This window comes from Hyla sarda, chromosome 4 (genome assembly GCF_029499605.1).
Source record: "Hyla sarda isolate aHylSar1 chromosome 4, aHylSar1.hap1, whole genome shotgun sequence".
In the NCBI taxonomy this organism is placed as follows: Eukaryota; Metazoa; Chordata; class Amphibia; order Anura; family Hylidae; genus Hyla; species Hyla sarda.
The window spans coordinates 183,145,488-183,171,506 of record NC_079192.1 but is presented as its reverse complement, the minus strand read 5'-3'; the positions used below and the strand labels follow the sequence as shown (position 1 = coordinate 183,171,506).

Genomic DNA, 26,019 nt, shown 5'->3' with positions numbered 1-26,019 from the left:
AATGCTCTGCGGACGCACAACAAGGCTCAGGAGTGACAGCGCACCATGTACATTTGAGGCCTAAATTGGTGATTTGCACAGGGGTGGCTGATTTTACAGTGGTTCTGACATAAACACAAAACAATAAATACAGACATGTGACCCCATTTTGGAAACTACACCCCTCACGGAACGTAAGGAGGGGTATAGTGAGCCATAACACCCCACAGGTGTTTGACAAATTTTCATTAAAGTTGGATGGGAAAGTGAAAAAAAAAAAAAAATTTTCACTAAAATGCTGGTGTCACCCTAAATTTTTCATTTTCACAAGGGAAAATAAAAAAAAGCCCCACAAAATTTGTAACCCAATTTCTTCTGAGTAAGAGCATACCCCATATGTGAATGTAAAGTGCTCTATGGGTGCACTACAATGCTCAGAAGAGAAGGAGCGCCATTGGGATTTTGAAGAGAAAATTTGTCCGGAATTGAAGGGCACCTGTGTTTACAAAGCCCCCATGGTACCAGAACAATGGACCCCCCCCCCCCATATGTGTCACCCCATTTTGGAAACTACACCCCTCATGTAATGTAATAAGGGGCGCAGTGAGCATTTACGCCCCACAGGTGTCTGACAGATTTTTGGAACAGTGATCCGTGAAAATGAAAAATGTAATTTTCCATTTGTACAGCCCACTGTCCCAAAGATCTGTCAAACGCCAGTGGGGTGTAAATGCTCACTGCACCACTTATTAAATTCTGTGAGGGGTGTAGTTTCCAAAATGGGGTCACATGTGGGGGGGGTCCACTGTTCTGGCACCACGGGGGGGCTTTGTAAATGCACATGGCCCCTGACTACCATTCCAAACGAATTCTCTTTCCAAAAGCTCAATGGTGCTCCTCCTCTTCTGAGCATTGTAGTTCGCACGTAGTGCACTTCAGGTCCACTTATGGGGTACCTCCATACTCAGAAGAGATGGGGTTACAAATTTTGGGAGGTATTTTCTGCTATTAACCCTTGCAAAAATGTGAAATTTGGGGGGAAACACATTTTAGTGAAAAAAATATTTTTTTTTTTTACATATGCAAAAGTCGTGAAACCCGTGTGGGGTATTAAGGCTCGCTTTATTCCTTGTTACGTTCCTCAAGGGGTCTAGTTTCCAAAATGGTATGCCATGTGTTTTTTTTTTGCTGTTCTGGCACCATAGGGGCTTCCTAAATGCGACATGCCCCCCGAGCAAAATTTGCTCTCAAAAAGTCAAATATCACTCCTTCTCTTCGGAGCATTGTAGTTCGCCCGTAATGCACTTCATGCCAACTTATGGGGTACCTCCATACTCAGAAGAGATGGGGTTACAAATTTTGGGGGGTATTTTCTGCTATTAACCCTTGAAAAAATTTGTAATTTGGGGGGAAACACACATTTTAGTGAAAAAAAAAATATTTTTTTTTACATATGCAAAAGTCGTGAAACACCTGTGGGGTATTAAGGCTCACTTTATTCCTTGTTACGTTCCCCAAGGGGTCTAGTTTCCAAAATGGTATGCCATGTGGGTTATTTTTGCTGTTCTGGCACCATAGGGGCTTCCTAAATGCAACATGCCCCCCAAAAACCATTTCTGAAAAACGTACTCTCCAAAATCCCCTTGTCGCTCCTTCGCTTCTGAGCCCTCTACTGCGCCCGCCGAACACTTTACATAGACATATGAGGTATGTGCTTACTCGAGAGAAATTGGGCTACAAATATAAGTATACATTTTCTCCTTTTACCCCTTGTAAAAATTCAAAAATTGGGTTTACAAGAACATGCGAGTGTAAAAAATAAAGATTGTGAATTTTCTCCTTCACTTTGCTGCTATTCCTGTGAAACACCTAAAGGGTTAAAACACTTACTGAATACTTTGGGGGGTGTAGTTTTTATAATGGGGTCATTTGTGGGGTATTTCTAATGGGAAGACCCTTCAAATCCACTTCAAACCTGAACTGGTCTCTGAAAAAAAGCGAGGTTCAAAATTTTGTGAAAAATTGAAAAATTGCTGCTGAACTTTGAAGCCCTCTGGTGTCTTCCAAAAGTAAAAACACGTCAATTTTATGAGGCAAACATAAAGTAGACATATTGGAAATGTGAATAAAATAAAAAAATATTTTGAATATCCATTTTCCTTACAAGCAGAGAGCTTCAAAGTTAGAAAAATGCTAAATTTTCAAATTTTTCATAAAATTTTGGGATTTTTCACCAAGAAAGGATGCAAGTTACCACAAAATGTTACCACTATGTTAAAGTAGAATATGTCACGAAAAAACAATCTCGGAATCAGATTGATAACTAAAAGCATTCCAGAGTTATTAATGTTTAAAGTGACAGTGGTCAGATGTGCAAAAAACGCTCTGGTCCTAAGGTGTAAAATGGCCTGGTCCTTAAGGGGTTAAAGGACAACTGCAGCGCAATATACACTTATCCCCTATCTACAAGATAGGGGATAAGTGTTTGATCGCGGGGGGTCTGACCGCTGGGACCCCCCGCGATCTCCCTAACGGGGCGCTGCCATTAGCGCTCAAAGTGAGCGCTAAGGCGTGTAGCGTCAACCTAGAGGTCGACAGTGACGCCCCGTCTCCTTCCCGTCCCAATACAGTTCTATGGGGGAGACGGGGAGGCACGAACGCTGCCTCCCTGCCTCTCCCATAGAGATGTATGGAGGAGGCGTGCCGGCCGCAACGTCATGCTGCGGCTGGCACGCCCCCTGCACGGGACAGCCCGGTACAGGAGATCACAGGGGTCCCAGCGGTCGGACCCCCCCTCAATCAAACACTTATCCCCTATCCTGTGGATAGGGGAATAGTGTTAATCACGCTGCAGATGTCCTTTAAGGACTCAGGATGCAGCCCTGTGTCCTGAAGAGGTTAAAGGAATACAATAAAATTACCAATCTCATTGATCCCATGGGGCTGTAAAGTGCACAGTTTTTGAATCCAGCGTACCTCGCTTCTTAATCATTTTATTTTAATCTGTTCTTTATAATCTCCTTCTATACTCTCCAAGATCTGCCATCTCAATTCATTGACGTCATGTCCCTTTTCAAAAAAAATGTCTGGCTACACTAGTTTAAAATTTTTCTTTCCGTTTCTGATCACCTTCATCGGGTCCCTTTTCATCTGTACGAATGGCACTTTTATGTTCATTAATTCTCTGTTTAATAGCTCTAACTATGATTTTATCTATTGTGATAGGGTTTTGTACGTTTTTACCTTAGAATTTAAATCTTGCGAGCGTTTTTGATGTATGTATTGTGGTGATGGGAATTTGCACCATGCCTGACAAAGGAGGCGTTGCATCTGAAACGTTGCAGATGTTCCTACCAAACCAGCAGTGAATGGAGACGGCCGAATAAGAGTGCTGGTGCAGCTGCACATGGAAGCCTTATATGTCTCCTGCCAACATCCTGCGGACGATCTTGACACACTTTGTGTGATTACTTATTGTTGGATTTGTTTGTAATATTGACAAAATATATATATAAAGAAATAAGATTGGTTGCAGTAACTATAGCGTATGTGTTCATTTTTCTACTGAGATTATACTGGGTTTATAGAACACCCAGCCACTACACTTTCACCCAAATACCACATATACCATATTAGCCCAGATTTATGAAACTGTGTGAGAGGAAAAAATGGAGGGATTTTCCCACAACAACCAATCACAGCTCAGCTAATAAGCTCTGGTAAAGTGAAAGCTGAGCTGTGATTGGTTGCTGTAGGAAAATCCCTCCACTTTTTCTCTCACAGAGTTTGATAAATCCGGGCGATTATGTTCTGAAAGACTGTCGAAATACAATACGTACATCAGATATAATCGGATGTGCCACTGCGTCTGGCTTAATAACCGCCAGTGTTAGCTGAAGAGAGCGAGACCAGCGAAACGTGGACATGATACATACAGGAACAAGCTGTAGAGAAAATAAAAAAAAAGATACAATGAAAGTGTTGGAAATATAGTGTTAATTCCTTCTAACCTCGAACGGACCCCCAAAGCGAGATTCATTATTCTAGATATCAAACAAACATAGGTGCAGGACGATAAATAGGCAGATGCCCAGAGACAACCACAGGGTTACAGCAGTTTTACGACGTGTGCTTGATCAGTCGGAATGAAACGGCTGTAACTCTGGGGTAGTTTCTGGACGTCCGCCTTTTTGTTGTCCTGCGCCTGTTTGTTTGATATCTAGAATAAAAGAATCTCTCTTGGAAATAGAGGTGGGCAAGTGCCACGCTTCCTTCATCTATCTCGAATACCTGCTCTTGAGCGCCGTACTTATGGGTGCTGCTTTGGTGCCATCTGATTGCTTTGTGGATTGGCAGCTAGTCCAGCACCTAGTGCCAGCTACCTGTGGCTGATGCCCATGCTTTTACAACCAGAAAATAAAAGCTTGTTCACATAGCAAAACCTGCGCTGAAAAGAAATTCCGCATGTGGGTTTTTATAAGCTCCTACTGATTTCAATGGGAAACTCCGGCTGGGCATTCCAAGAAGAATTTTTATTTTTTTCATACTGAAATAAGTGAGATTTTATTTTTTTAATTTTTTTTACATTTCCATTGAGATCAATGGGAGATGTTTTTTCAATGCAAAACTATCTTGACGCAGTTTACCTCAACACCAATTTCCCCCTGTGAACAAGCCCGAATGCATGGTTTCCCAACCAGGGTGCCTCCAGCTGTTGCAAAACTACAACTCCCAGCATGCCCGGACAGCCTTCGGCTGTCCGGGCATGCTGGGAGTTGTAGTTTTGCAACAGCTGGAGGCACCCTGGTTGGGAAACACTGCCCTAATGTGAAACTTTCAGAACATTTCTCCCATTGTAAAACTCGCACGTAAATCCACACAGATTTCAGGTAAAGAAATATATCCGTGTGAACAAGCCCTTGGAGGTCACATTTGCAAACGCTGCGGTTTCTCCTTGGCACTTGGCGGCCATCATCACTATCGTGAAACGCATGCTGGGACACGATACACACACAGAAGTCCAGTCATCCCAAGCGAACCGCATGCAGATGGACATTGTATTCATTCACACATAACGATGGTTCTGTCACGTCATTTACACCCAATCCTCACCTGTCACAGTGACGGCTTCTCTATGGTAACATGGGACGCCCCTGACGTCACTTCCGTCCCCCTTTGATTAGCGCGCCACAAATACGCGGCTGCGGATCTCGCGATCTGCTTCACCTAGAGGTCTTCTCTGCGGATTTCGGACGCCATTTTAGTGTCGCCCAAGCGTCGCCATTTTAGTGTCGCCCAAACTCAATAGAAGCTATCATTATTGCCTCCGCTAGTATGGCTGTCAAGCGGACTGTATCAATACAATATGTGTGATCTGCGGTTGACCTCTCGAAAATGCAAGAATGTGTAAGGGTTGAAGCGTACTATAGCGCATGCGCGGGATGCTAATAGTTGTGCGCTGGTAGCATCAGTTGCTAAGCAGTGGGAAGCGGCTCCAGGACCAGGTCAGTGATACAATACATTAGTCCAGTGTTTCCCAACCAGTGTGCCTCCAGCTGTTGCAAAACTACAACCCCCAGCATGACCAGATGGCTTTTGGCTGTCTGGGCATGCTGGGAGTTGTAGTTTGCAACAGCTGGTGTCAAACTGGTTTGGAAAAACTGCAATAGCCATTGTTACTCTCCTTGTGAACTATGTTCAAGGGCCAGAGCGGAACTAGGTGCCGTTATTACTTAACAGTACAGCAGTGATCCCCAACCTGTGGCTCACTACAATTCCCAAGAGACCTTGACAGTCATACATATGTCGGCATCTTGGGAATTGTAGTTTTGCAATAGCCGGTGAGCCTTACAGCATAACCTAGGGGGATCTTGGGATAATTAGTATTCTACAGAAGATTTAGCTGTGTACAGTGCTATGTATAGCCTGCCGTAGTAGCACATCATATATATTATATATACGGTGTCCATTTTAGGACATCGTCAGTCGTCAGACATAACTCTGTCCTCTGTCAGATGAAACGGCGTCCCGCCTCCTCCCTGGGACCAATGACCGTCAGTCGTCAGACATAACTCCGTCAGGTGAAACGGCATCCCGCCTCCTCCCTGGGACCAATGACCGTCAGTCGTCAGACATAACTCAGTCAGGTGAAACGGCATCCCGCCTCCTCCCTGGGACCAATCGCCGTCAGTCCCAGTTTCAACTCCATCCTCCCTCATCCGAAACTCTGTCGTCCAAAACACCGTCATGCCTCAGATGATTCTCCCTCAGATGCAACTTCTTGCTGCATAGCATACCCGACACTGCACAGCATTGTATAGCAGAGTCGAAACTGAAACTTGCATGTGTACTACAGACACTACATGTGCTACAGGAGTCTGTATAGCAGAGCCGACAGTGAATAACAGCAGAACCCATATAACAGAGAGCCGACACTGACTCGGCTCTGCTACACGGCAGGAACGTTTTTCATCTGAGGGATGACGGAGTTTCGGATGAGAGACTTTAGGATGACAAAGGAGGGAGTTGCGGCTGACGCGTGATGGAGACTGGCCCGAGGGAGGAGGCGGGATGCCGTTTCACCTGACGGAGGACGGAGTTACGTCTGACAACTGACGATGTCCTAAAATGGACACCGTATATATATATTACAGGAGGCTGTGACGCTGTACACATGTGACGTTGGTATCAGCTACAGCCACATGTAGGGGTAAGAATGATCTGCTGGATAATCTGATGGTGCATTGTTAATAAAGTTCAGTTTTCCACTTTTCTTCTTACAGGAGAAGTCATCTAATCGCCCCATCCAGTCACAGCCCTCATACAGTCATGCTTGGCCTTTAGTGCGGTAAAGTCTGAAGCCCACAGTCATCACTATGGCTGGAGATGAACAGGGAGTCATTGAGGTTGACCAAGAGCAATATGACGCAGATGAAAATGTCAAAATCATCTGTCTTGGGGACAGCGCAGTTGGAAAATCAAAGTGAGTAAATGAAATGCTACATTATTCTAGCTAAATCTAGGGGAACATTACATCCGGGATGTGTTCTGTATCAGAAATGTCAGCATATAGTTGGAAATTAAGTCCAATGATAAAAATAGCCATGCACAGGAACCTATGTTGTGATATACACAGTAAGTCTGCATTCAGATGGCCAAAATACATCTCCACACAGAAGCCATATATTCATTGTTGGATTCTGTCAGGATCCTTCCTTAGAAAAACCTATAGCATAGCGTTGTCCTGACCATATCCAGTTGGGCTGATGCCGCTTAATTTACAGTTCCCATAATCAGCCTTTTAATGGCCGCCTGTTGGGACTGATCTATTGTAACACCTGGACCCTTTATGGATAATGCTGTAAGTTCTGTATTGTTGCACTATGCAGGTGTTTCATCTAGAATATGGATGGTTAAACACAGGTACAATTCTCCATCTAACAAGCCCTAACGCTTTCTCTGATGCTGCCCTAGGAAAAAAAAAAAACTTTAATCATCTCTCCCCACCATTGAGTAAGTAGTCCCGGAGCTGCAGCACATATAGTGAAGCTACCCCGCCTCCTTCCAGCCCACCACTCTTGATTGACACAGTGAGTTCCGGGGACTTCATGCAAGCATCAGTGTCTGCGAGGAGGGTGGGGGCAGTGTGACTACATGCACTGCGGCTCTGCCTCAAGGACTACTTACCTGTTGGTTAGGAAAGATGATTAAAGTTGTTTTTCCCTAGTGCCTCATGAGTGGAAGTAGTGATCTACAAGGTATTAGGAAGGGCTTAGGTGACCTGACAAGTTCCCTTTAAACCATATATTAGACAAGAAGTGAACAGTTTATGAAATCAATGTGTCAAAAAAAGGACAAATGAACAAGAATAAGGATCCTTGAGTAAATTTAAAAATGGCCACATTTTAATGACTTGGTCAGAGGATTTCCAAAACAGCAGTAATGCATTGGTGAGTATGTTCTGTAAGTGGTCCAAGGTAGGAAAACGGGGAACTGTCAACAAAGTCATAAAGGCTCAAGGCTTACTGATGTTCCTAGGCCAGTGTTTCCCAACCAGGGTGCCTCCAGCTGCTGCAAAACTACAACTCCCAGCATGCCCGGACAGCCGAAGGCTGTCCGGGTTTGCTGGGAGTTGTAGTTTTGCAGCAGCTGGAGGCACCCTGCATGGGAAACACTGGCCTAGGGACTGAAAGTGTGAGCCCATATGGTTTGATTCCACTGAGGAGCTTATGTAGAACAACTTGCAGAAAACGTTAATGCTTGATATGGTAGAAAGGTGGCAGAACACAGCGCACCACAGCTTGCTGGCCCCTAAACACATGAGTATCAGAACTGAGCCATAGAGTAAAGGAAGGAGGCCTGGTCTGATTTTTTTCTTCCAAGTCATATAGGTGGCTCGCTGCTTCATTTAGTTTATGGACTGAAAAAAGGTTTTACTGTATCCTCTCACAAGGGGGTGAAATAGTCCGAAAAATGGCAGTTGATTTATGGCTCATTTAACTTATAAAATGAGCCAGTTTTTTTTTTTTTTTTAAACCTCAAAATTTTTGGGGGAAGATTTATTAAGCTGTGCAGGTGGCATATATTTTGAAAAGTTGTGCAATCTTTAAAAATATATGCTGCTTGTGTAGGGGGACCAGGGAGGAGATGTGGCTTCACATGGAGTGGAGTTGCCCCCTCCTCATATGTGACTATAAGTCCGATTTGCATTAGAAAATGTTGCAGAAAGATGGCATTATGACTTACCGCTAATTCGGTTGAATCATCGCAACAGCACCACGTGAGATTGCCCCCAATGATCCTATATACAGGAAGCACAAAGAGGTTAAAAGGCCCCTCCCCAGACAACCCCTCAGTGTTTAAAACTTACCAAGAAGCAAAAATTAATACTAATAATTAAACATAGTACTTAGGGAGGGATTAAAGGGTGCTGTTGTGATGATTCAGGAAAACCGAATTATCGGTAAGTCATAATTCCATCTTTTCAATTCATCATCACAACAGCACCACATGACACATACCAGATAAAAGATGTCTAGGGAGGGACAGACGCTTGTCTTGCGATGAGCTCACATTAAGTTAATAATGTTTAAAAAAGGTGTGTGGAGTAGCCCAGGTTGCTGCTCTGCAAATCTGTTCTAATGAGGCAGAAGACCTTTCAGCCCAGGAGACCGACAAACCTCTAGTAGAATGAGCCTTAAGGTGTTCCGGAACTTGCTTCCCTGATCTTTTATAGGCCTCCGAAATTGGCAACTTCATCCATTTAGCAAAAGAAGCTTTTGAAGCTGTCTTCCCCTTGTTAGGACCCTGGAACTGAACAAATAGATTTGAATCCTTTCTCCAATCTTTAGTTTGTTGAAGGTAATGTAATATAGTCCTTCTCACATCCAAGCAATGAAAAACTTCTTCTTTGTCGTTTTTCGGTGGGTTACAAAATGTTGGCAAAACAATGTCTTGTGACCTATAAAAGTTCGAAATGCTGGATTAAATTTCAGAATTATCCTGTCTTCTAAAATAGTTAAGGATCTTCAATGGATAGTGCTTGGATCTCACTTACCCATCTGGCTGAAGTAATGGCTGTTAAAGGGGTATTCCAGGAAAAAAAAATTTTTTATATATCAACTGGCTCCAGAAAGTTAAACAGATTTGTAAATTACTTCTATAAAAAAATCTTAATCCTTTCAGTACTTATGAGCTTCTGAAGTTAAGGTTGTTTCTTTCTGTCTAAGTGGTCTCTGATGACACGTGTCTCGGGAACCGCCCAGTTTAGACGCAAATCCCCATAGCAAACCTCTACTAAACTGGGCAGTTCCCGAGACACGTCATCAGAGAGTACTTAGACAGAAAATAACAACCTTAACTTCAGAAGCTCATAAGTACTGAATGGATTAAAGGGGTATTCCAGGCAAAAACTTTTTTATATATATCAACTGGCTCCGGAAAGTTAAACAGATTTGTAAATTGCTTCTATTAAAAAATCTTAATCCTTCCAATAGTTATTAGCTTCTGAAGTTTTCTGTCTAACTGCTCAATGGTGATGTCACGTCCCGGGAGCTGTGCATGATGGGAAAATATCCCCATAGGAGCTGCACAGCTCCTGGGACGTGAGTCATCAGAAAGCAGTTAGACAGAAAACAGCAACTCAACTTCAGAAGCTAATAACTATTGGAAGGATTAAGATTTTTTTATAGAAGTAATTTACAAATCTGTTGAACTTTCTGCAGCCAGTTGATATATTAAAAAAAGTTTTTTCCTGGATAACCCCTTTAAGAAAACTGCTTTCCAGGTAAGAAATTTTAAAGAAATATCTTTTATTGGTTTAGAGGGATCCATGGATAAACTAAAAAAAGACCAGATTTAAATCCCAGGTGAAAGGTTGGATATTTTAGGTTTAACCTGGCAATGGCTTTAAAGAATCTCTTTATCCACTTGTGGTCCGCAATACATGTATCAAAAAAGCATCCTAGTGCTGCAGTTTGCACCTTCAATGTACTCAGGGCCAAGCCCTTGTCAAATCCGGCTTGCAGATCATTTAAAATTTGAGGAATGTCCAGTTTTAATGGATCTGGAGGATGAGGACCGCACCAGGAAACACATTTCTTCCACTGTTTCCAGTAGATAGCTGAAGTTGTGGACTTTTTACTCATTAAAAGGGTGTCAATTACATTAGAAGAGAGACCTTTTTGTCCTAATATTGCCCTTTCAAGAGCTATGCTGTCATTTGCAGATTCTTCAGATCCTTGTAATATAGAGGACCTTGTAGCAGAAGATCTTCTCTCGGGGGAAGAGGATAAGGCTGATCCACTGCTAGCTGTTGTATTAGAGAAAACAATCCCCTCTTCGGCCATCTTGGTGCTACAAAAAATAACTTTGGCAGACTCCACGTCTGGCCGATCTCCTGGAAATAGGGAAAATAATCTTTTTACCTTTCGATTCTTCCTGGAGGTGAAGAGATCCACTTCTGGAGCTCCCCATCAGGACACTAGAGTCTGGAACACCTGAGGATTCAATTCCCAATCTCCCTGGGTTGACCCAATGACGACTTAAGTAGTCTGCTTGGATATTATATTTGCCCTTGAGATGAACAGCAGTAATGGATAATATCCTGTTTTCTGCCCCCAAAAAATATATTTTCCGCCAGGGATCTTTGCCTTGTTCCCCCTTGATGATTCAGAAAAGCCACTGGTGATTTTTACATGACAGTTCTGAACAAGGGTGGTCGCCGCCTTCAGTGCTTTGAAAACCGCTAACAATTCTCTGAAGTTGGAAGTTGGATGAGTGAAGACGAATTTTTTCCGACCAGACACCCTGAAGAAGCTAATCCTGCACATGGGCCCCCCAACCTGCCAGACTGGCATCTGTCGTCAGTGTGATAGAAGGAAGACTGATCCAAAACACACCTTTTGGTGAGATTTTTCTTCATCCACCACTTCAGAGATAGTTTTATAGCAGGATAAATTACCATCTTTATTTCCGGAGAATATTGAGACCGATACCAAACTTTTAGGATGTGTTTCTGAAGAGTTTGTGAACAAGAAAAAGGCAAGAATAATAGCCCTGATCTTGTTCCTCTGGGGGAAATGGAATGACTGCTCTCAGAGAGAGAAGGTCCTGAAAGAGATGCTTGTTCAAACATTCGGAACTGAGATTTGTTGTGACAAATTTTTGAGGTGGTGGAGAGACAAACTCTATTTTGAATCCGTGGGCCAAGGAATTGAGGATAAACGGATTTTGGGTGACTTCCTTCCATTGATGGAAAAATAGAGCCAGTCTCCCCCCGACCAAGGAAACAGTTTTTATTTTTTCCGGAGAAGTTGGAGTTGAGTAAGAACTCACGCCCTTTTTCCTCCCTTACCTTTTTATATGAGTCTTGTCTGTTCTTGAAGGGACGAAAAATCTTTTTAGGTTTTGCCGATTTCTCTTCTGGAAAACCTTTTTTTTTTTTTTTTTTCTGTCGGCTAACTGCTGTAAAATATTATCCAAGACAGAGCCAAACACAAATTTACCTTCAAACGGTATAGAACATAATTTACTTTGCTGAAACAGAATCTCCCTGCCAGTTTTCCATCCAGAGTGCTATTCTAGGTGAGTTATATAGAGCTGCAGACTTGGCCACCATTCTTACTGATTCCACAGACACATCCACAAGAAAGGCAGTAGCTAGCTTTAGCATGGGAATGGTAGAAAGTAGTTGCTCCCTAGGAGTTTTATTTTCAATATGACTCCAATTGATTTAACCATAAATAAAGAGCTCTGGTCACACTTGTCGCTGCAGAATTTAAGTTCAGTAAGGCTGAACAGACATCGCTATTCTTACAAAACAAGCCTTTCATTTTCCCATCTAAAGGGTCTTTCAATTGCGAAGCATCCTCGAAAAGAAGAGAGGTTTTTTTGACTACCTTGGCAACTTGAATATCAATTTTAGGAGACTAATTCACAAATTTGTATCATCACAATTAAATGGGAATCTAGATCTAAATTCCTTAGGCATCACTAGTCTCCTGTCAGGTCCCTTCCATTCATCCACAATCAAGCTTTTAAGGTTTTCATGGATAGGAAAAAAGGTTGGCTTAAGACTCGCAAACATCTCATCCTGCACAGTCTGAACTACCGGGCTCTCTTCAATATTCATAGTGCTCCTTACAGCATCTAAGAGGGTAACCGTATCCTCTGCTGAGAAATATCTTTTATCTTTCACTTTTTTTTAGAAGCAGAAGGTAAAACATGATTCCACATCAGACAAGCCAACATATACATCCGAATCAAAGACTGAATCGACAGGTACATCTTGCCTGGATTTTTTAGCAGGTGGAGGACCATCGGTGGATTGCGACAGAAGAGCAGTGGCCACAGAGGCTTGCACTTGCTGACATATCATATTTTTTTTCATTCATCCATGAAAGATGGGGACTCCTGCTGAACAATCCTAGCAGTACATGAGACAAAAAGGACCTTCGCATATCCTTCAGGCAATTTTTCAATGCATAATACACATTTCTTAGGCTTAGCTTTAGCTACTTTAGGTTTTCTCGGGGTCTCCTTGTCTCCCTAAAAGGAGAGAAGGACAACCAATCAATAAGAGAAAGAATGCCTACCTTAAAATCACACCCATATTAGAATTTAACGCCCAAAGGCCAGCGTCCGGACTTAGATTGTCAACGGCATGAAGTTTCAGATTCTGCCATTCGCCATACAGGACTTCCGGTCTCCGGCAATCCCGGCATGCCATGCGCTTGTCGACGTCGCAGGAACCCGCCAAAGACCAGGCGCGTGCGCCCGAGGACCTGCCGAAGCTTTTCATCCCCGCCACGTCAACTCCTGGAACGCCATGGTGGGGAGACCAAGGGCCTGGAGAGGTATGCCGCAGTGTGCACGCGACCTGTAGCGGTGTGCTACAGAGGGGGAATGAATGGATGCTGACCTACACCACCTGGCTGCATTAAACAAGATCCAGAGGTAAGCCTCAATGCTTCCCATAGGAACAGGAAACACTGAGGGGTTGTCTGGGAAGGGGCCTTTTAACCTCTTTGTGCTTCCTGTTCCTATAGGATCATTGGCGGCAATCTCATGTGGTGCTGTTGTGATGATGAATTGAAATGAATCCAGCTCAGAGCTGACTTTTAGATTTCTGCATCAGGTGCATGGGCAGCCACAGATCCGCTGGAAAAACTAAGAGGCATGCACCAGCGTAGTGAACATGGGTGGAGCTTTATGTAAGTACGGCATGTAAAAACCCTGTTCTTCGTAAATTGTGGGAGTATAGCCCAATGCAACCTGCCACACTGTAAACATTGTTCAGAAATAGTGGTAAGAACATAACAGAGTCAAGAATCTAAATACATCTCCAAATCTTAGTCCGATACAGCATGAAGCCTGATCCATGGAGAAGCTGCTAACATCATGGTGCCAGACACCACAGGACACCTTTAGAGGTCCTTGCCTCTATGGGTCAGAGCTGTTATAGGGGCATGAGAGGGGACTTCACACTGTTAGTTTTTAGTCTTTGAATCCTTGTAGAACATCATATAAGATCATTTTCCATTTTTAACCTTAGAATATGTCTTCAGGAATTCTTTAGTAGTGCACATACTATGAAATTGGTGTGGTTTTCAGGTTGGAAAGTAAGCGCAATATAAAAAAAATGACTTCCATGTTTTGCTGCAGGTTGATGGAGCGTTTCTTAATGGATGGATTGTATCCTTTTTTGAATGTTTCTATTTCATATGATTTAATGTTATACTAGATGTAGTAATAGATCAATAAAAATCATGCCAGAAACGTCTTCTGTATTTTGATTGTTATTGTTGTATGTGAAGTAGAACATTCCTACTTGACAGGATGCAAAGGTTGAACCTAGCCTCAGTCTCACAGATATAAAAAACACTACAAAAAAAAAAAAAAACAGCAAAAGTACAATGGGGAAGATTTATCGAACCTCTGCAGAGGAAAAGTTGACCAGTTGCCCATAGCAACCAATCAGATTTCTGATTTAGTATTCAGAGGCCTTTTTAAAAATTAAAAAAAGCAATCTGGTTGCTATGGGCAACTTTTCACTTTTTGATAAATCTCCCCAATATGTATGCATATGCAGCACAATTGCATTCAAACATAGTGTCCTAAACAGAGAACAACGTAATGCAATTGAATTGTTTATGCATAGAAAATCTGACCTTTTAGGATGATTTAGGGTCTATTCACACGTACAGTATTCTGTGCAGATTTGATGTGCTGGATTTCAAGCTGTGTTCACTCATTCAATTTACATTGAAATCTGCAGCAGAAAATCCTGTGCATCAAATCTGCGCAGAATACTGTACGTGTGAATAGACCATTAAAGGTTAAAATCTGAGACAAAATCCCCTTTACAACAATCTGCCACATGGTAATTGCTTACCTATAATACTAGTTTGTAGCTGTCTCATTCTAAGGTGCTGAGATGGTCCCCGGCCACAATTTACATTTGAAAATATGTCCTAGATGCATGGTGTCAAAGTATAATAACGCAAATTACTAATCTAATGTTATTTGCCATAGTGCAGAACTCTTCCATATTAGTTGTGTTCTTTCCCTTGTAAGCTGTGATGTCACAGGCTCTCAAAGCAGTCTTCTCTGTCCCTCCACCTCCCCCCCCCCCCTCCTGTCAGCATGGAACTTGACCAGTGATGGAAAGGGGAGCAACTGGTATTACTGCTCATTATAATAATGACTCATTAGATAAGGCAACAGAAAGCCATTCTCAGTCACAGTAGTTTTGTCAGAATGTGGCTTCCTGCTGCCTTATCTAACGAGTCTTAAATCTAATGATCAGTAATACCAGCTTCCCCTGGAGCTCTCTGCATTCAAAGCCTGTGATGTGATATCACCGCTTATAAGGGAAAGAACACAACTGACGTAAAAGATCTCTATGACCCTTAGATTAGTAAAGTTACATTACTATACTTTCTAACACTATACACAGGTTGTTTTCCCAGACAACCCCATTAATGCATTTGCACCATAATGGTTACTTCAGTAGATATTTCTCAGCTCTGTATCTTTCTTGAAGCCTTGACTTTTTCCAGTCGTCCCCAGCGGCTTTCAACCTTTGCTCTAACGCTGTATAAATACACTACAACTGTGGATGATAAGACTGTCTTGGTTGGTAAGTAACACCTATAATAATCATATGGGAGCATTTCTAAAGATTCACTGAACACTTGCTATATAGGGTACAAGGGGTTAAATCTCCACTGCATACTTATATAGACTCTGGATTTCCATCTGGTTTTCCCTCAAATGATGGTTATACACAGGAACACCACAGTGGGGAGGAGTTTGGATAGAGTGGCAGTCGATCTTGTTTCCCTGCTGCTTCTTTCAAGGTCTATGGGGTCCATAGAAATAGCCAAGCACAGTTATGGGAAAACCTCTTCAAATAAAAAGATCTACTTTGCTAAAGTCTTTTTGTATGTTTCAGATTTTTGGGATACAGCTGGACAAGAGAGATTCCAGAGCATGCATGCTTCCTATTACCACAAAGCTCATGCGTGTATCATGGTATGTTGTTCACGTGTTGTAAATTACACACCATTACTTACTACTATATGCTGTATTAAATAAATGTTTTATTTTTTGCACTTTTTAGGTTTTTGATGTGCAGCGCAAAGTTACTTATAAAAATCTGTCTACGTGGTATCAAGAGCTGCGAGAATACCGGCCACAAATCCCTTGTATTGTTGTGGCTAACAAGATTGACGGTGATTATCTATTATATCATAAAGATACAAACTAAAAGAGTATGATCATAACACTTGGAGAACTATAGGTACAATGGGACTGTGCTTTAGTTCTTCCCACAGTGGTTGGCCGGGGTGCCATTGGGGAAGGAAATAACCGCTACCCCTTCATTCTCAGGATATGTGACGGTTCCAAAGTTTGGAGTCCCACATATATAGAGAAGGCATATCTTAGTGATGTGCTATTACTTTATAAAATGGGAATACTCCTTTTAAGCATGTTTTTGTCAAACAGGTTCTTGTCCCTTTTGAGGGAATAGACATGTAGTGTATTTTTTTTAATTTTTTTTCCCCCTCAAATATATGGTAGGGGATATATAAGCAGAAAACTCAAGATTGCTTAAGATTGGAGAAGGAAGATAAGGATATGCTAGAACACTTGTGTATGTGCCCAGTGGTTGGGTTACATTTGAGCTAAGGTAGGGGGCCAGGTAAATAGCGGACTAGGATTGTTTCAGAGCTGTATGATGGCTGAATTCTAGGGTTTTTGTTAAATGGTTCTCCCTGAAATTCCTTGTCTTTAAAGTAATTCTATACTTCAGAGATAAATATAAATGCTGTCACTATTTGTGATTTGTCAGTATTTTTTCCTCTTTATTTTAGCTGATCGCCGCATGACCCAGAAAGGTTTTAATTTCGCCAAGAAGCACAACCTGCCATTTTACTTTGTTTCTGCTGCCGATGGTACCAATGTAGTAAAGGTAAAGCAGAAAATATGTTTTTGGTTGTATTATTATAATTTTTTTTTTTGGTCATTTAGTTTTACTAAGAACTCATCATAATTGCATCTTTGGCCATCAAGTAAACAGAAATATTTGGTGTAGGGGTGTTTTTACACTGACACATATTTGCCCATTACAAGCACAGTTCGAACTAAGCTAAAGATCATTTACACGGCTCAGTTGTTGGGGGTGAATGGCTGCAGAAACAATCAGCCCGTCACACATCCCCTGTTTAGATGGAGAGATGCACAGCCAACAATCATTCCCAAACCTACATAAAATATGTGATCATACAATGAATGAGTGTTAATACATTTGTCAGCTGACCACAGGGTCTTTGACAAGGGTAGCAAAAGTTCTTGCAAATGTTCATTTAAGCTGTTTTACGGGCTTGTTCTTCCTTTGCCCAAATTACATATTAGACATGCAAAACATACGATGCAGAACAGTTTTGATTTTCTGAAATAGTCACCTCTTGCTTTCTGTTGGTAATAAAACTATTCCTTTTTTCTTATTTAGCTGTTCACAGATGCCATAAAACTAGCGGTATCTTATAAGCAGAACTCAAGGGACTTTTTGGATGAAGTGATGCGGGAGTTGGAGGTACATGTCACCATTGTATTAACATACAGATTACTATAACGGTAATCCTCTAGTCGCTATCGCTATTTGTGGATGATAGCAACAGATTTTGCCATCGCCTTAGTCCTTTTACATATGCAGTTTATTTGCACAGAGCAGTTGTCGAGAGTGAACAGCTGCACGACTGATCTCTCGCTTTTGCGTCTATTCAGTTCCATTATTGCCATTAGTATGTCCCCTGTGTACACAGGATAATCTATGCCCCCACTAAAACAAAGTGGTCACCTTAGAATCAAGTGTTTGACCAATAGTTGGCCCATGTAAAAGGACCTTTAGTTGTTTTCACCATTGACTGGTACCTATCTCTATATTCTGTTTTCTATAAATACTAGTAGTGCACATGAATTCTTGAAATTATGACATACCTTGTTACAGAAAATTGCATCTCCATCTTTCAACAGCCCGTAGCTCCATTTCCCTTACCTTAAGTGTTTGTAATATTTTAGAAATCTAGAAATGTAGTAGGCAGCAAGGACTGGGGTAAAATTGCAAACTGTTTCTCTGTCTGTTTTAGGGGAGAAGGTGCAGAAGTGGGGGGCTGTCTGATTTGCATGGAGAATATATATATATATATATATATATATATATATATATATATGTATGTATATATATATATATATATATATATATATATATATATGTGTGTGTTTTGAAAAGACATACTCTCACTTGCTGCACTACATCAAGGGCTATGTTCATAAAAGCAATGGAAGCTTTGTTGTTTTTTTGCCATTCATCTACTTCTGGGAGTAGACAAATAAAAAAATGGAGCAGGTGCATCCGCTGTGCGATGAACACAAGCCTGGCCCAACAGACTCCATTGACTGTAATGTGTTCTGTCATTTTACTGGATTTGACTAGGCAAAGAAATACTGCATGCTGTGTTTTTACTGTAGTTTTTTGACAGTTGTATACTCTTATAGAATAGATAGTGGTATAATAACAATGGTGGTATAATAATAGACTTAATTATTGTTTTATGTATATTATTATCAGTACTGACAATAGGTCTGCAGTTCATCCATTCCTAAACAGTAATACATCTTTAATGCAGCTTTTTATAGTTCAGCAGATCCATCAGTCCAGTCCTTGCTTCTGCCACATAGTGACCTGGTAATTTTAAACTGAATGAATGACCAATGAAAATGCTGATATATATGAACCATCATACTCCTGAACCCAGAGCATGCAACAATTTCTAAAAAAAAAAAAAAAAAAAAACTGCCCTTGAACCTAAAACACGTCACTAAAGTGTGAAAAATTGGCATAAAAAATAAATAACTCAACCAACACTTCCAGCTAACATCTGGCCACAGCATTTTTGGCATTTTTTTCGTGATAAAAGGGAAACCTACAGGCTGTTCACCCACAATAAACCCAATACACTGGGTTATAGTGCAGGTAAACAGCATTGCAATGAGGGGAATCTTACATAAATTGGCGCAGTGGATTAAAAGTTCTGCCTCCTGGTTGTGCCTTGCTGTAGCGCTGCTGTGTGTTATGGAGGTGGGGAGATGGCTTGCAAAGCTCCCCTGCCTCCTCTATACGCAGCGCTATGCTCACCCATCTGATGAATATTCTAATTTCTTCATTCTCATATCCTAGTCATGTGCGAGCCTGCAGGCACGTGAGCGCTTTTCTCTTGTAGCAGAGATCAGGCGCCATTCTTGTGTAGGCTCTCACATCACTAGGACGTGAGAGTGAAAGAATTGGAATATTCATTAGATGGGCGGGCATAGTGCTGTGTATAGAGGAGGCAATGGAGTTTGGCGAGCTGGCTTCCTGCCTTTATTATACACAGAAGTGCTATAGCAATGCAAATACCGAGAGGTAGAATTTTGTAATCCAATGCACCAATTTATGTATGTGACCCACAGTGTATTGTTTTTAGGGCAGGTGAACAGCCGGTCAGTTTCCCTTTTTAAAGAACTTTATTGGAATAGTTTTTTTTTTATATAATAATAATAAAACCTTTCTTTTACAGAACTTTGAGCTGGAGAAGCCGGAAGACACATCTGATAAAGAGGAAATATCTGAGGGCACAGAGTCCCCAAAGACTGTTTGAGGTGGCACTCACAGAGGCTATGTTTAAGCAATAGTAGGTGCCGTTAATCATTGGTTCATTTGTAGATGGGACCTTGTTAGGACACTAGTTTTGAAGAGACCAGCCATATCACAACCTCTATTTACAAATTAGACTTCACAGAATACAAGTAACTGAGCCTCCTGCTGTTTCCTGTTACATATTTGGATTAATAATGGCAGACAGCCCTTACAACTGGAAACTGGATACTATGAAACATGGTCACTTTACCCATCTGTGAACCAGACTGTAACATTTATGTAAGTGACCTGCATTTCAGCTCGCTAACCTTCAATGTGATCACATTAGGATTTACCTTTTCAAACTTTCAGGCCTGTAATGCCTTTAGTGATTTATGTGTCTGCTGTTGTGTCACAATACGTCTGTAGAGATCTTAATAAATTATTCTGCTCCATAATGATTCTTGAAGAGCATCTCTTTCTTTAAATTGCTAGGACTTTCTGAATATAATTCAACCATCATAAACACACAGTGCCTGTCCTCTCACTGTTGCCATAGAACTGCTGGTTGCACAGCTCGGTGTATCTTAAGGGTAACTAGACTTTTAATAAGGTCCCTCAATGAGCAATTGATGTATGTGAATGACATCAGACCCAAACACTTCAGTGGGACACTTCATGCATATGGTACGTACTTAGATACAGGTTGCCCAAACTAAAGATTACCTGTTTCCAACATCGTGTAAGAACACCCATGCATCTTCCAAAAATCTTAACCCTTTAAAGAGTCCACCCAAATCACATATTTATATATCTGATCAACCTATGTGATGCAACCACATGCTTCAGCCTTATGCTGTACTGGAAAGGAATCTATGCTAAAAAGAAATGCACAGCTCAAAAGAAAATACAAATTCTCTAGGCTAAAAAAATAGACAAATCAAGTTACCCCATTTATTCTCTGACTAGCAAATTGGGCAGAAAAATTAGCTCATATATAATCTGAAATATTCTTTATTACATTGTGATATGCCATCAAAGTGGCTATTAGAAATGAATTCTATAATTTGTATGTTGCTGATGACATCTCCCAATTCCATGCAATCTGAGAAAGGAAGACAGTACCTTCAAAACGTGTTATTGTGCTCTTTTATTATTTTGATAAACAGGTACTACCATTGTTTGAACAATATTCAAGGATCTAGAATCTTTGGACAGTGCCTGGACATACAAGAGGTCTTTTTCCCTTCATCACTGCTGATTTTGACAGAACGGAGGGTTCAGATCCTGTGACCTCCAGGGCTGAGCGGCTTTCTCTGTAACATACCGTATATTACCCCTATATAGGGGTGATACGCTGTAGGCTTGCCTATATAAGGTGAGAGGCTATCTTGGCTCTTGATTGCTAGTCTGATATTACAGACCCTTCTAGGGTCTCTAATTCATCAAGGGTAAAACACGTGGCACTGCCCTCTGGACTTTTTTTTCTCAGTCAGGAATGATTTCCCGAATTGACAAACTATAAGGCTAGGTTCACATCACGAATAGTCCCTTCCTGGTACAGATATGATTTTTTAAGCACAAATTGTCTGCAATCGTACCTGTGCACAGACAGACCTGAAGGTCATTTACTCCTGTGGCCTGCACGGTCAGCTAATGACTAGATTTTGGTCATTTATCTAGCATTTTTTAAATTGGGCTTAAAAACGTGACAGTTGGATAAGCTTGGAAAATGACCCAAACAAAGTCACTAGCTGACTACGATTAGGTCTGTGTGACCCATAGGAGTAAATGGCGTTCGTGCCTGTCTGTATACAGGTACATTGCAGCCGATTTGAGCTTCAAAAATCGTATCTATGCCTCTGAGGCATTAATCATTATGTTGAATCTAGGCGAAGCCCTCATCTCAGGAACAGAAAGACACATCGAGAAACTGTAAAAAGTTGTATCTGGGCAACCTAAACTATTCAGTTACTGTAAAAAAATGTTTTGGGTTGGTCAAAGCTCCTCTTTAAGCACATGTTTACTAGGGATCGACCGATATCGATTTTTTTTTAGGGCCGACACCGATAATCTATGGGCTTTCAGGCCGATAGCCGGTAACTTATACCGATATTCCGGTATAAGTTATCAGCTATTTCTCCACTTTAAATCAATGAATCGCAACGGCTTTTGCGGGGCCAGAGACCGCCGCCACCCGCTTGCTTCATTGTGAGCATTGTGACGTGACAGCTGTCACTCCCGCTCCCATAGGCTTGCATTGAGGGGGGCCGAGCGTGACGTCACGCGGGGCAGCCCCCATGATCGCCAGTAATCAGACCCGGAGCGAACGTGCTCCGGGGACTGATTTTAACGGGGTGCTGCGTGCAAGAGGGATAGGGGATAAGATGTCTAAGCGCCAGAGTACCCCTTTAAAGAACCTTAACATGTATAGCTTGGAAGAAAGAAGAGACAGAGGTGATATGATAGAGACTTAAATACATAAAGGGAATCAACATGGTAAAGAAGGAATATTTAAAAGAAGAAAAACTACCAATTCAATTAGATGGGCAAAGGTTTATGTAGTAATATCAGGAAGTATTACTTTACTGAGAGAGTAGTGGATACATGGAATAATTGATGCACACAGAAACTGAACACTCATGGATGCAATAAAGATGTATTTTTCATATTTGCTTTTAGAAAATACAAGGAAGCCAACCATAGGCTTATATCTTTCCTTTCAGTTTACTGTATTTTCCGAATATTTTCTTCAAATGCTTCTGACGTGGAGGCTGTGAAATACAAGGCTGACCTACAGGGGTGGGCTGTGACTTCTCATTAGGAGGGACAGTAGTCTTCTTTATAGGAAGAATATTTTTCTGTGTAGTTGTGGTTGGTGTTAGAGTCGATAAGACTTCTGTCAACTTTACTTTGATCCACTCCAAAAAGTATTGGGTGTTGCTGTACACACCTGGTTTCTTTGACTTGGCACAGCCGCTCCCCCAACTTGTGACACCAGTCACATAATATTTAGAGGTAGCTTCATCAAGGCACATGAGGGGTCCTCCACTGTCACCCTGTAGGTAGTTCCAAGGAGATTATTAGTATGTCCATAAAAACAAATCTGTGGAATTAAGAATAATGCTGCACTTTTTAACCCGTCCAGGACATGGGGTATAAAGGTACGCCCTGGCGTCCTGGGACTTAAGGACCCAGGGCATACCTGGTGCCACCTCACCTCACAATCGTCCTGATTCGTTGGCCGTTACTGGCCAACAAATCGGGACTTCTGCTGGGGGTATCCTGCTCCGCCCGGATTCCGGAGGGCGAGAGCGGGTGACGGGAGTGGACACCGGCACCTGGGGCCCCAGATCCCTGGCGTCTGTGGCGGGATCGGGGGCTCCAGGACAAGTGGCGGCAGGCAGGATCGCAGTAGCAGGAGGTAAGTTCTGTGCCTCCTGCTGTTGCTTAGCAACAAGTCCCAACAGAAAGTTTCAAAGTAAGAAAAATAAATTTTCAACTTTTTCATGAAATTTGGGAATTTTTCACAAAGAAATGATGCAAGTATCGACAAAAATGTACCACTGTGTTAAAGTAGTATATGTCACGAAAAAACGATCTCGGAATCAAATTCATAAGGAAAAGCATTCCAGAGTTATTAATGCTTAAAGTGACAGTGGTCAGATGTGCAAAAAATGCTCTGGTCCTTAAGGGGTTGAAGAAGTCCTACCTGGCAGCTGTCAATTCCACCTTCTTCATATCCAGCACATAGGTTGTAGTTCCAAATCATACCATTATACCACTCAGTGCTGTTGCACCTTTCAAGATCAACTTGGTTCACTTTAGCCTCTTGTAAAATATCTGCTGTTTCTACAGCTGAAGATAATAATATTAATCTAAATCAGTCATTATTGTGCATAGAGGTTTCTAACCATATAGCGAAGTCTGTTAATTCCCCCTTTACACAGAAGTTATAGGTAATAGTTATTACTTACATTTCTCAGCCATGACTCCCCAACCACTTATATAGCAAGGGTGGAATGAGTTGATGTTCATGGTGGTTGTAGGTAAACAGGCTGGCTGCACATAGTCATTATATTCCACTGGTGAATCGAGCTCAATAAGGGCGATATCATAGGCCTCTATGCGTGGATTGTAGTTCTCATGAACAATATACGACTTGATTGAACGTATCTGGACATCTTGGGAGAGCGCAGACAGTTGGTGACCTCCCACAATTATTCTCCACTTGGGGACAGATCTTTCAAAATGAGACAAATATGAGTCACTAAAGAGTCACTTTACACACATGGAACATTGTATCCTTAGGCCACGTTCACACATGTGGATTTTTAGTGGGTTTTCCACTGCGTATTTGAAAGTGGGCGGGCTCTTCTCTGCTGTCCGCAGCAGATTTTGTGCGGCAAAATTTACACTGCGGAAAATCCGCCACAGTCCCTACTGACTTCAATGGGGCTTGCGGCGGATTTTCCGCAGTGTACATTCTGCCACGGAAAATCTGCTGCGGACATCCGAGAAGAGCCCGCCCACTTTCAAATACGCAGCGAAAAACCCTCTAAAAAATCAGTGCGTGTGAACATACCCGTACAATATGATACTTGTACATTTAAGAGATTCAATGGGCTACTGTTCTGATTGCACTTCATTTCAGGGTTCAACAGAGCAGGGTAGAAACTCTATAGAGGTCATCCCTATAAATTCACTTTTTGTTGTTCTTCAGATCAGAATATCATCTTGCACACTATTGCTATATCGCTACGTGTTATATTATAATGATATTAATAGCATTACCCACATCAGTAAAAAAAATATCAATGGGTACAGTGCTTATTCAGGCTGCTTTTATATGTTTAAATACCTGTTATGTCTACCAGTTTTTATATATCTGCTGTTACGGAGCTCTCCATGGTGAATAGCTATTTCTCAGAGCTGGGCTGTTTGCTAGTAGTACACACACAAGCAAGGAAGTGAGACACCTAGGGGCCACGTGTGAGATTTATCTAATTCTGCAAAGAAAAAGTTTTCCCAGTTGCCCACAGCAACCAATCAGATTGAATCTTTCATTTTTCAGAGACCTTTTTAAGAAATGTAAGAACCCATCTGATTGGTTGCTATAGGCAGCTGGTCAAATTTGCCTCTGCACAGGTTTTGATAAATCTCCCCCAATGACATTAGGGCTTTTTGTCTGCAGTAAGAAGTCATTATTGGTAAATGAAGTGGCCTACAAATATATTAGGTATCACTTAGGCTATTAAATAGAGAGCTGCTGTTTTGAAGCGGCAGTGACTATTCAAGGGCAGAAATACATAATAGATTTTTTAGCTTCCAGAAGGAAAAAATAGGAACTTAATAATAAAATTACAGCTCCAAGAATCTAAAGGTTACCAAAATATTGATTCAGGTCCAGTTTCAGGTTGCCATTGCAAAACTTAAAATGGTAATACGGCTTTAATTGTGGCCTACATGTACGCTGTGCACTCTGGATTGAATAAACCTTAAAGGGTTTATCCCGGATTTTTTTTTTTATATATATATCAACTGGCTTCAGAAAGTCAAACAGATTTGTTAATTATTTCTATTAAAACATCTTAATCCTTTCAGTACTTATGAGCTGCTGAAGTTGAGTTGTTCTTTTCTGTCTAAGTGCTCTCTGATGACACCTGTCTCGGCAACTGTCCGAGTAGAAGCCAATCCCCATAGCAAACCTCCTCTACTCTGTGCAGTTCCCAAGACAAGCAGGATGTCCGCAGAGAGCACTGTTGTCAGACAGAAAAGAACAACTCAACTTCAGCAGCTGATAACTATTGGAAGGATTAAGATTTTTTTAATAGAAATAATTTACAAATCTGTTTAACATTCTGGAGCCAGTTGATATATATAAAAAAGTTTTTTCCTGGAATACCCCTTCCTGTTCCCTTAACATCCACAAACTTGACTGTATAGATTTGGGGGTAAAGAGTTGAACCCTCCATTTTGACTCACTTTCTTCCAAATATATTTCCATTATAAAGATTAACTCTCTATGGGTTTGTAGTTCCTCTATTATCTTCTTCCTTACCTTTTGCTAGCTTTGAAGCAATGTGCTGCTGTTAGCACCCACAACTTATCAATAAGAGTTCCCCCACAAGAATGTCGATGACCAGTTCGAGTTGGAATCTGAACGCTCACAAGCCACGGCCATGCTCCTGGTTGAGCGTCTACTCCGCCAACAATCCGCATGCCTCCATACCCTGCCGCCAGAGGGCGTAGTCCACAGTCTTGAGGAAGGAATACGTTTCATGTCAGTAAAGTTTACCAGCGTAAAAGAAGGAATAAATACAAAGCAGAGGCAAACACAATGTTTTCATTATTTACAC

General features: G+C 41.6%; 3 protein-coding genes across 6 annotated transcripts in view; 1 reads left to right on the top strand and 2 right to left on the bottom strand.

Moving 5' to 3' along the window:
• The window catches only part of NME6 (NME/NM23 nucleoside diphosphate kinase 6), a 43,152-nt gene extending 28,257 nt beyond the window's left edge, over nucleotides 1-14,895 (bottom strand). The window contains exons 1-2 of one of the 3 annotated variants that reach the window (XM_056573030.1): nucleotides 14,873-14,895; nucleotides 3,819-3,923 (exon numbers count right to left, since the gene is read on the bottom strand). In XM_056573030.1, the coding sequence (XP_056429005.1) occupies nucleotides 3,819-3,905 (87 nt within the window). In that variant the 5' untranslated portion in view covers nucleotides 3,906-3,923; nucleotides 14,873-14,895. Of the gene's footprint in view, nucleotides 1-3,818; nucleotides 3,924-4,991; nucleotides 5,055-5,091; nucleotides 5,232-14,872 lie in introns of those variants that run through there. The other 2 variants (XM_056573028.1, XM_056573029.1) reach the window with 2 other exon arrangements.
• RABL2B (RAB, member of RAS oncogene family like 2B) lies at nucleotides 5,338-25,871 on the top strand. Its single transcript, XM_056573027.1, has 10 exons — nucleotides 5,338-5,483; nucleotides 6,762-6,961; nucleotides 14,143-14,172; nucleotides 15,540-15,619; nucleotides 15,935-16,014; nucleotides 16,103-16,214; nucleotides 16,857-16,954; nucleotides 17,495-17,578; nucleotides 19,602-19,715; nucleotides 25,732-25,871. Exons 2-9 carry the CDS (start codon nucleotides 6,855-6,857, stop codon nucleotides 19,680-19,682), a joined length of 672 nt encoding a protein of 223 aa, XP_056429002.1. The 5' UTR covers nucleotides 5,338-5,483; nucleotides 6,762-6,854; the 3' UTR covers nucleotides 19,683-19,715; nucleotides 25,732-25,871.
• The window catches only part of ACR (acrosin), a 40,436-nt gene continuing 36,697 nt past the window's right edge, over nucleotides 22,281-26,019 (bottom strand). For both annotated transcript variants that reach the window (XM_056573022.1, XM_056573023.1), the window contains exons 2-5: nucleotides 25,722-25,920; nucleotides 23,638-23,903; nucleotides 23,373-23,518; nucleotides 22,281-22,719 (exon numbers count right to left, since the gene is read on the bottom strand). In XM_056573022.1, the coding sequence (XP_056428997.1) occupies nucleotides 22,369-22,719; nucleotides 23,373-23,518; nucleotides 23,638-23,903; nucleotides 25,722-25,920 (962 nt within the window). In that variant the 3' untranslated portion in view covers nucleotides 22,281-22,368. The remainder of the gene's footprint in view (nucleotides 22,720-23,372; nucleotides 23,519-23,637; nucleotides 23,904-25,721; nucleotides 25,921-26,019) is intronic.

Coding starts and splice junctions, on each gene's coding strand:
- RABL2B (XM_056573027.1), top strand. CDS start 6,855: ATGGCTGGAGATGAACAGGGAGTCATTGAGGTTGACCAAGAGCAATAT. Junction 14,173..15,539: donor CGTTTCTTAATGGATGGATT/GTATCCTTTTTT, acceptor GACTTTTTCCAG/TCGTCCCCAGCGGCTTTCAA. Junction 16,015..16,102: donor AAGCTCATGCGTGTATCATG/GTATGTTGTTCA, acceptor TGCACTTTTTAG/GTTTTTGATGTGCAGCGCAA.